This window comes from Castanea sativa, chromosome 7 (assembly GCF_040712315.1).
Source record: "Castanea sativa cultivar Marrone di Chiusa Pesio chromosome 7, ASM4071231v1".
In the NCBI taxonomy this organism is placed as follows: domain Eukaryota; kingdom Viridiplantae; phylum Streptophyta; class Magnoliopsida; order Fagales; family Fagaceae; genus Castanea; species Castanea sativa.
Window position 1 is genome coordinate 20,384,056 of NC_134019.1, and position 10,726 is coordinate 20,394,781.

Genomic DNA, 10,726 nt, shown 5'->3' on the forward strand with positions numbered 1-10,726 from the left:
GAATATATAATTTTATTGAGAAACAATAACTTACTGAATGATTATTTTAAATTTTCAAAACTTTCATCAAACATATCGACTATCTCATAATGACATTTTTTATAAGAAAAGCCTTGAATTCAATATTAAAAAACAATTAAAAAAACACTTGAAAGTAGAGTTAAGGGAAAGCTGCAATCAATAATTAAAAAGAATCTAAATTTCTAACCATTAATGAAAAATTGGAAGATAGAGGATATATAAAAATGTTAAAAGTAAAAAGAACCATATTAGATTAACTACTTGTGTAATCAAGTTAGGATTTCTAATCAACTTAAGAATTATAGAAGAAAGAAATAAGAACAAAACAAATTATATATAGTCATGTATTAAAAAAAATGTTTAAAAAGAAAAACTGTTAATAAAAAATTTGAGCAAATACACATGGCAATTAAGTAGAATATCCATTTAGCGCAACCACCACTTCTACATCTCAACATTTATTTTGTACAATAGGAAGCACATGATGTACATTATTTTATAGAATATGAAGTATATGAGATACCTGTGAGTGTGAGTGTGAGTGTGAGTCAGTAAGCCAAGTGAAAGACAAGCAGTTGAAGAGAGAGATCAGAGACTCTGAATTTCAGTGAGAATGAGAGTAAAGCTTTTTAGTGAGAGAGAGAGAGAGAGGCAGAGAGGCCTGTTTGGTGGGCGGGAAGCTAAATAAGTTTCTTATCCTGGGATTGAAATCAGATGCGAGAGTAAATTTTTGGATTCGTTTTCATGCTTGGATTGGAAGGACTTGTTGGAATACCATCTTTGGTTATTTTCATAAACAGAAAATGACTCACTTTGTTCTTTTTTAGGAAAACAAATTTGGCATTCTTTTCTTAGCGATGGATAGGATTAGTTTACTTTGGCAAGGAGGGATGGCAAAGTACACAAGTATATTTTCAAATGAGTTCTTGATCCATTATGAATTAGGCAGCAAAGATTTCGCTTATGAAATATTAACACCAATTGAGATCTTGGAGTGAAGGATTGGTTAAACTGCACAACGGTTAGGTTAGGTTCTGCTTACAAACACTTGACAAATCTATATTTATATATTACTAAAAACTGAAGCGGAGTGTTTAATGCTACTGCGCTCACGTTGAGCTACGTAATCGTCCACGTCATTATCTTTTTTCTTTCCATTTTTTTATAATTATTTTTAATCATTTTTTATTTTATATTTACATTTCTCCAACTTTCCTCTCTCTCTTACCTTTTCATCTCCCACTACTTCTCCAACCTTTCTTCTTTCCTCACCTTCTCATCTCCCCACTATCCTCTACATTAATATCATTTTTCATCTTTCCCTTTATCTTTTTCTATTTTTGTCTTTTCTTATTCACATTCTCTTACTATAAATTTGTCACTATCTCTTTTATTTTATGCATAGTTTTCCCTTACAAAAAAAAGGTTCTCTCTCTCACACACATACACACACACAAAATTTTTGGGTGGATTTTTATTTTTTATTTTTCTTGCATCTTCGCTTTAGGTTAATAATTTTTTATATTCTTTAATCTACTTTAGGTTAATGCGATTCAGTTTTGTTTTTTTTAATTGTTGTGTTTTTTTTTCTCTCTCTTTGATTGTTAAATGTTATCCTATCGCGTTATAAATGATTAAATATAGCATATAAAAATATAATATTATTTTACTACATAGCATGATTTGAATAATTTAATTTGGTAGTTATTGTAATTTGATAGAACGATTTTTATAGTGCTCAGTTTAGATGTTAAACTATGAGACTTTAATCATTTTTGTTTATTTTTTAATCATTTGTGGTGGACAAAGTACTCTTAATAATTGTATTAGAAGTACTTTATAATGCCATTTATTTAGAGAAAAGCAAAGGTTGGCTATACAAAAATTATTGGATGAGAAACAAATTTTATCTTTCGCAATTTTACGTTAATTATTATTATTATTATTTTATAACAATGCATATATAGAAATTTAATTCTTAGATTTTACTAATAATTTTTTATTTGATAATTTGTTTTGCGTGGACAAAATTACAATTTCTGCAAAGAAAATAACCTTAGTAGATTATAAACAACAAATTGTTTTAGGTCCAATTAATCATAGTTAAGTTTTATTAATTTTTTTTAGTTACTTTTTTCAGTGTTTTGGATGGTAGGTAGAAAAAATAAGTTTGAGAAAGTTTTTTTAAAACTAAAAGAATAATTTCCAAATTTTATATTCTTTTTAATGATTCACAAAATGTTATAAATCAATTTTATTAAAAAATAAATATTTTAGTTAACTTGCCTTTTGAATTTCTAAAAAAAAATGTTTTTTTTTTTCCATTTTAGTACAACAAAAATTATTAAATTTATGATTTATGATTGTTCCTATATTACATTTATGATTATTTTTATAATAAATAAAAATATAATTACAAAATACATTGCTCTTTATTAAATTAGTTTAAATTGTATAGATTTTTTTAATAAAACTACCATAAAAATAATTATCATACGTAACGCGCAGGTTCGCAGCTAGTATAAATAATTTTGGAAAATAAAAACAAAAAAAATGGAGGAATTATTTAATTTGGAGAATAATGCAAGACAAGTTGAGTCCATTGAGATTGAACTAGGGGAGAGTGTGAGTCTATGAGAGGCCCACTCCTTGTATTTTTTTTTTTTTGGGGGGGGGGGGGGGGGGGGGGGGGAGGGGGAGAGGTGGGTGCTATTAAATAACTTTCAGAGTGCGTAGATGGATGGTGTAATAGATACACGTACCTGATGAGTATTGTATCCACAACCTCTCTTCACCAAATCTTAAGGACTCATTGGCAATTCATGCAAGTTACAAGTACTTGATGAGTTTGAACTCATAACCTCATGCTTCTTTGATGAGTTTTGTACCCACAACCTCTCTTCACCAAAACCTTAAGGACTCATTGGCGATTCAAGCAAGTTACATGTATTTGATGAGTTTTGAACTCACAACCTCACCCTTCTCCAAAAACTTAAAAGGAGAGGAGGTGCCGATTTAGCTACGGCCCTTTCGCAATGAATAACTACTTGCTCTATTAACACTCACACCATATATATATTGACCTCTATCTTTTTCTAGTAGTATAGTCAATCTGCCTTATCATTTTATCAAGGACATCCATTTTGTCGTGTTTAACATATTAGATAATGTTTAAACTAGGCGCTACAACTTGTGTTGCAGGGGAGCAAAAGAAATGAAATGAATTGAGCTGGATTTTTAAGGAATATTTCATATATTATCCTATTTGAGAGTTTTGTAACAATGAATGAAATATTTAAGAAGAAATGCCCATTCTGTATCATTTTATGCCTCTATATGCATTCCTCCCAAAAGTGGTGAAACATCTTTTTCCCTTATTAATTGAGAAGAATTACATTTTTATATTTATTTCTTTACAATACAAAAAAAATATAATGGGCACGATATCAAAAGTATTTTTATGTAATTTCCTCCTCCTATAAACTCCCAAACACATTATAAAAAAAAAAAAAATCATTCATTTCCAATTTATCCCTTTCATTTCATTACATTCCTTAATGAACTCCCAAACATAATTTCTGTTCAGCTTGATGCCAATGCTACCAACATATAATGACAATCTATGAATTGTTGAATTTGATAGGTTGCAATTGTGTTGTTCCAATCTTCTAGTTTACCTTCTCAATCATGTCACATCAGAATTTGTAATATTCAACAATACCACATACATGATACAACTGAAGCCAATGTATCAATTACAAATGAAAAGGGAGCATCAGACACTGACTTCCATAAATATGCAATGCTCTTGAAAAAAGAATGCCAAGGATATCGAGGTTAGAGTTGGGGTTACTCGTCTAAGACAATAGCCATTACTTTATCCAAACAGACAAGAAAGACCAAAACATGCCTCATTAACTATACAATTATACAGAAAAAATTAGACTCCTGTCAAGTATTTGATTCCAAGAAGGCAACTGAGTATCACATGAAAATAATGAAAGAACGAGAGTGTACAACAAACAAACTCATAGGAGAGATTGCCAGACTTGCTATTCGTGCCTCCGGTAACTGGAATAACAGGGTGATTCTTGGTCTACGCGTGCAAAAATTGTCTCAGACCCTTTCCACCCTTTCCACAAGAAGTAATTGTTCAAGTTCCTCTCTACGCCGCTCCAACTCCTGTCATTGTCAGCAAAAGCAAATTATCACAGGAAATTTCTGCAAGAAATCAACATACACACAATTGAAGGAAGGAATTGAAATCATTCCACAACCACATGAATTTAATGAGATAATCAACAGTCATTTACTCATTCTGCTGAGTGGTTTAAATCAAACTTATGCAACTTCATATGTGTTTTATTAGGAAATACGGCCATCAAATGAATCCTGCTATGACCAACGAGGGTGTGAAATCCTAACCTTCTAAATATTATCACCTTAAAGCAGTGTACTAGGATTACCTAAGAGATAGCCCTCAGTTAGGACCAATACTAGGCAACGGCCTTTGTAAGCACCAAAAATCATCTTGATGAGATGAGGTAAAACCGTATATGAGTTCAAGACTTCATGCAACTCTTTACAGTAGGAAATGAGTTTTGGAAAACCAAATTAAATCACCCAGTTCATTGTTGTTAGCTTTTCCTTCCATTTGAAATCCAAGACATAAGGTAGGGACATCAATATCTGGTTCAAAAATTTCAACTTGCAAGCCTGAATTAGAAAGATATGATGCTTATTCCCTTTTTTTTTTCAAATATAAATCTATGATGAGTAAACTTCAATAAATTGATGTCACAATAAAAGATTCAAGCACAGCATAGTAGGAATCATAAACAAAAACAATCCTCAACAAGAAATGCCAATTCTGTTTGATATCTGCCACTTATGGAACTGCATTAATACAGTTACCTCCAGATCCTTGACTGCTTGATCCCTCGTAATTGCTTCCTGCTGTCGAACTCGTTTGAGATGGCCAATGCACAGGAGTCCCTTGGAATTGGAACAGGAATCAATTAGAGAAAATCATTACCTTAAAAATTACAATATGAGAGAGAGAGAGAGAGAGAGAGAGAGAGAGAGAGAGAGAGAGAGAAGTAGAAGAAGAAGAAGAAGCTAAACTATTAGGTTTTTTCAGTTCACTCAGCCCAAAGATGTCTTAAATATCAAAACTCAGCTAAAATCCTAGATCATAAAATACAACAGGATAGGGCATATAAATTGTCATGACCTCATTGCTCAACAAACTCACAAGACAAGAAATAAATGGATCACATATTCATTAGTTTACTACTTCTTTATCCTCAACCGAGAAAGGCGTGAATAATTGGAGCCACAAGGTTCAATTAAGAATCCTATTTCACTTGAAAATGAAAATGGGTTTCATCAAGACATGCAAACAATCTGTTTTACAAATTTGAACTGGTCACATTTCTGTACTATTATATACAGGCAAGCTAGCAGAAGTAGGAAAAAAGACACGCACAAATCTCCTGAATCAAAGATCTGTGCTTTCCATTGTCTTACCGAAACTAAATAAACTACACCACAAGCGAGAAGCATATAACTTGATATGTTTTGAAGAAGAACAAGCTGCTCCTGCACCCCAGAATAATCAGGGAAAGCTCTTGTCATCACTGCAACACTGAAGATAATGTTTCATGCATTAAAAATAATGCATAGGATTTGCTTGTCAGATTGTTTATAAAATGAATCTAAAAGTACCTTATAGAGAACCCAAGAATAACGTATAGTTAATGGACTATCCTCTGTTCTAATTACATATCCCGTTTATGTTCTATTGTAATGTGCCGGTTATGATGAATGAGTTTGGTTGCATTCCAAACTTACCAACCAACCCAAGCCTGATCTGTTTGTCATTGGCTCAATCAACCCAAACTATCAAAGATTAAGTTTTAGCATTTGAAGATAGGGTAGCTCCTATAGATGAAAAAATGAGGAAGAGTCAGTTTGGATGATTTGGTCATCTGCAAAGCAAAGTGACTAATGACCAATGAGAAAGGGTGCTATGATTCAAGTTGAGGTAGATGAAGGCCTAAATTAATATTGGTAGAAATAGTTTAAAAAAAGGTTGTATAAATTAAAAAGGTGACAAAGAGTGTGACCTTGAATAGGATCAAATGGTGGAAATGAATACGTGTGGCCAAATCCTATTTAATTTGTTACGGATCCATACCCGATCCCAAAGTTTATGACTAAGGCTTTGTTGTTGTTGTTGTTTGCTTAAGGTTTGGGAGTTTAATTCCAAATCAAGACATTGTCAGGGAAAGGAGATGCACAGAAAACAAGAAATTTATTACTAAATTAAACACATACAAGATCTGCAGCATGCCCCTAGCAGCCCAATACTCTAACACCTGCAAAACAGAAATATTGAATGAGATAATGGGATCAATGATCTAGGTGATATCGAGCATATGGTGTGACATTTGGATTTAACAAAAGTCCATAGATAATAATTAATACTTACTTTAGCATGTTGAGTAAACAACAAAAGAATGCTAGTATCAAAATAGAGAGAGTGAAAGAGAGAGAAGGTGAGAATTTACCATGACTACATCTATTAGTAGGTGTGTGATGACCCAAATTGATAATTGGGTGTGTGATGATTGATGAGTTCCACATCAGACATATACTGGATTGATTTAGGCTTTATTAACAACTAAAAGGAATTATAGTTGTGACTAGACTATTCATTTTGAGGCATAGCACAAATGTGGTTAGTGGATCGTTACAAGGCTCATGTTGACATAAGCAACTAACATAGAAGTTAAAGGCTAGTTTCTGAGTGACACTTTTTTATACTTTTCTTTTTCAATTTATCTGCAAGAATTATATTAGTATTTGAACGAAGCACCCTCCTCCATCTTTGAGGGAGATGTCCCAAAGAATTATGATTATAAGGGACAGCTCCCAATTGAGGAATCATATAAACATGTAGGAGTCCTATGACTCGTATTCTTATTTCAATCAACAATTTATGGTCTCTATAGAAAATTTGCAATTTGTATTCTCCTTGACAATGACTGAATTCAACTAGAAGAATTCATTCTTTGTGATCAAAATGATATGAAGTACACATGCCCAAGTGCACTTTGACTTATTGATTCCAACAGCGATTTATGGGGGAAGTATTGGAGTCCTCTTGAACATAAAATTAATCACTCCATAGGGTTCCCTCAAAAATAAATTTCTTTTAAACTGAAGAATTATCCTCCTCTTAGCAATCAATCTAAACATCCTCAATGTAGAGCACAGTCGAAACTTTACCACATATAGTTGTTCCATTCCAGTCACAATTCAGTTTTCTTTTTAAGTAAACTACTTTTATTAAAAACACAAAAGGGAGGGCAACCCTAGTACATGGGAAGTATATAAGGAAGAGCCAAAATAAAAGGGGTTGCAACACAAGGACTTCCCAAAGGTCACCTGTCCTAATACTACTCCTATCCAAGCATGCTTAATTGCAATTTCTGATGGGATCCAATGCATTAGTGGTGGAATGATCGTAGCCCCCCCCCCCCCCCCCACCCCAAAAAAAAAAAAATACAACAAATTAAATACACAGGAGGAACAAAACTAACTTAAGAAATGGTTCAAAGAGTAATATCTATGGCACTTTTAAGTTTTGACATAGAGCTCCTTAAACTGTATTGACCCTTCTCCATGATAGTACAACAGTACAGTTAATGCCTCTAATCTAGAAGCTCTAGTTTTCATATGTTTATGTTCTTATCATAGCTATCCCTTCTGAGCTTTTTGGTGCTACATGCTAAACCTTTTCAGTTTCACCACTAGTCCTGTATCTTGGTAATGCAAAGGAATTAGAAGTCTCCTCTCTTGTACTTCTTTTTTGATTAAAGAGAAGTACTTTTCCCTCCACTTTCCTCAGGTTTCTTTGGCAAAGGCCATCACCAATTCTAGTGAACCACTTCTGTACAAAATCCACTCAACCAAGAAACCATCACAATCTAGCTGACTCCACCTTTGGGGGTCTTTTTCTTCTTCTCCTTCAAAAAAGAACCATGTGGCCCCTTCTAGTTCCAAAGGACAATGCAGTTTCCTATTTCAACAAAAGATTTGCACTAGAAAAATATTCTCAAATTTCCCAATAATAAGATATTACATCTTCTTCTGTGTCCAAGTACTCAATTCCTATGACATTTGCGAAGAGTAACCACACCACACAGACAAGACAACTAACTATACCGTCTCGAATGAGATATCCCGAAAGCCGAGCCATGAAGAAAATGTACTGATGATGATGAATAAAACCCACATGGTCTCTTACTTTGTTAAGGTCATGTATCATGCTACTCATGACAGGCCTTCCAAAAAAAAAGAAAAAAAGAAAAAGAAGAGTAAATCTTAACATTCCTTTCAAATAAACTACTTGTAGAGAATATAAACAAAAATAAAAATAAAATAAATGTTGTCTTCTCTACCTCTATCAATCATTCTTATTTCTTAAACATAGAAAATGGAAATTGGATAGTCAAAAATCTGAAAATGAAACTAAAGAACAAGGAGCAAATGAAAATAGAAAATCAAAAGCGAAGAGATTAAGAATGACCTTCCAGAACTTCATAACGAATTTCCATTCGGTCTCAGCAAGAACCACAAAGCAAGTAATGAGAACCGCGTAACACCGAAATATTCCATCGAATATCTACAGAATTCAAAAAAAAAAAAAAAAAATCAATCTCTGACATACCCAGAAACTATATTCAAAAGAGAGTGAGAGAGAGAGAGAGAGAGAGAGTACATCAGATCCGTCCTTGAAGGATCGAATGGCGGAGAGGACGTTGACGGCAATGCAGAGAATGGCAGTGAGAGCGGTTATGACGCTAAAGCCCTTGCAGACTATCAAAAAGGGGTCTCGTCTCGTTCTAAGTATCGTGTTGTTGCTGTTGCTGTTGCCCGAAGATGAAGATGTTCTTGCTACACTCTCTCCTTCTCCATTTCGACCCATTTTTTTTCTCTCCTCTCTTAGATAGATGGTTCGTTCTTGTTCTTGTTCTTGTTCTTGTTCTTGTGTGAGAAGATTCTTATTACATTTTCTGGTTTCTGTGTGTGTTTTTGTGAAGCGGGATGATATTTGATAGATATTGAAGATGCTGATTCCTTCCTTCACCAGCTATTCGAGGAAACCAAAAGGGGAACTCAATTCAACTTACATCTGGCGGTTTTTGTTAAGTAACTCAAGTAAGTGTCAATTCATGTATGTCCTGCTGCCACGTTTGTTGTCTGACTTGCTGTTATGACTCTGCCTTTAGTTTAGGCAACCCCATGTTTCATGAGATTAAATTCAGGTCGGTATTGCACTAGGCTTTGAATCCTCATTATTTTTATTGAAAATACTAATAAATCTGAATTAGTTGAGTTATAAGGTTGTTGGTCTACCTTTATTAAACTTCTAGTTGAATAATGGTTTTGTCTTTTTAAAATAAAGTAAATCATAAATTAGAATTTTTTTTTTCAATTTTTTTAATTAACTATATTTAATATTTTAGAATATCCAAAAATAGAGTAGATGACCAATAATTTTGGGATAAAGAGGGGTTTTTTTTTGTTTTTTTAATTTGATAATAGAGATTAGAATATAAATCCTATATGCCAGATACTAAAAAATGTCAACTAATTAAGTTACGAGACTTACGATGACGGGAGACAAATTAATTAGCAAATAATAATGGAAAAATAAGAGTAATGGATAATAACGAATACGCGGATATCTATGCTAATCGACTAAAGTACCAATAAAATGCGTCGACTCCCAATAGAAGACACTGCTGCGTCATTTTGAGGTAAATGTTGACTGGTTGTTGCGTTTGATTTGAAGATTTGAACCTCCATCGCATCACCTACGGAATTTTTGGCTAGACTGGTTTGGCAACTCAATTAGCTAGGCACTTAAAAAAGTAAATTCAAGAGCTCGAAGCCTGTCTGTGTGTGCCATGCTGAGTCTGATAGTATACCAAATTATCAATATGGTGACCAAAAAGCTCTTCTTCTAATGGAAGTTGCAACTTCTAAGGTGCTTAACACGTTGCCCTCGGAGAAAAAAAGATGTGAAAGTTTAAGAGCGTTTGGTTTGTTGTAATTACGGTCACATTACTTGTAACGTGAACGGTGTTTGATTTTTTTTTTTTTTTTTACTGAATTCTGTAAAAAATGTATTGATAATAAGTAGTATACAAATATAGGTTTATATGAAATATGGTGAAGCCAAGCAGTGGCATTGAGTTCCAGAAAAGTACAGAAGTAAGAAGTATTGCAGAAAGTGAGCAACAAGCAGAAAAAAGAGGACACAAAGGGAGAAAGCAAAGTCAGTTTGGCACTCCACCATTCATGCCTCTGGTATTAATTACTGTAGAAACGATGTTGTCCCTCGTAGCACATGGATGAGTTTGGGATTGAATCGTTTGGTGTTTGGAAGTTTCTGATTGATTTTGAGAATCTGATTAAAGAAGACTAGGATTTTGGAATGCATTGCTAGAAATGGGGCCCTAGCCTTGTTGACCTTCATTATTAATTAATTCATTATAGCTTTTTCTTATAATCATTTCAATATTCCAAATTTGAACTCTCAAAACCAAGATCCGAATCACCCTCCACCACTTTGTAACAATTATCAAGAATAAACAACATAATATCTTATTATCTTGAGTAGTAACATTCT

At 33.3% G+C, this 10,726-nt stretch overlaps 1 protein-coding gene across 1 annotated transcript; it reads right to left on the reverse strand.

Annotated features, from left to right (window-relative positions):
- Nucleotides 1–3,776: 3,776 nt before the first annotated feature.
- LOC142605327 (uncharacterized) lies at nucleotides 3,777–9,217 on the reverse strand. The gene is made up of 6 exons (XM_075776784.1): nucleotides 8,810–9,217; nucleotides 8,618–8,713; nucleotides 6,361–6,401; nucleotides 5,551–5,668; nucleotides 4,936–5,016; nucleotides 3,777–4,203 (listed from the first exon to the last, which is right to left on the reverse strand). The coding sequence occupies exons 1-6, from the start codon at nucleotides 9,014–9,016 to the stop codon at nucleotides 4,138–4,140; spliced, it is 609 nt and encodes a 202-aa protein (XP_075632899.1). The 5' UTR covers nucleotides 9,017–9,217; the 3' UTR covers nucleotides 3,777–4,137.
- Nucleotides 9,218–10,726: the final 1,509 nt, after the last annotated feature.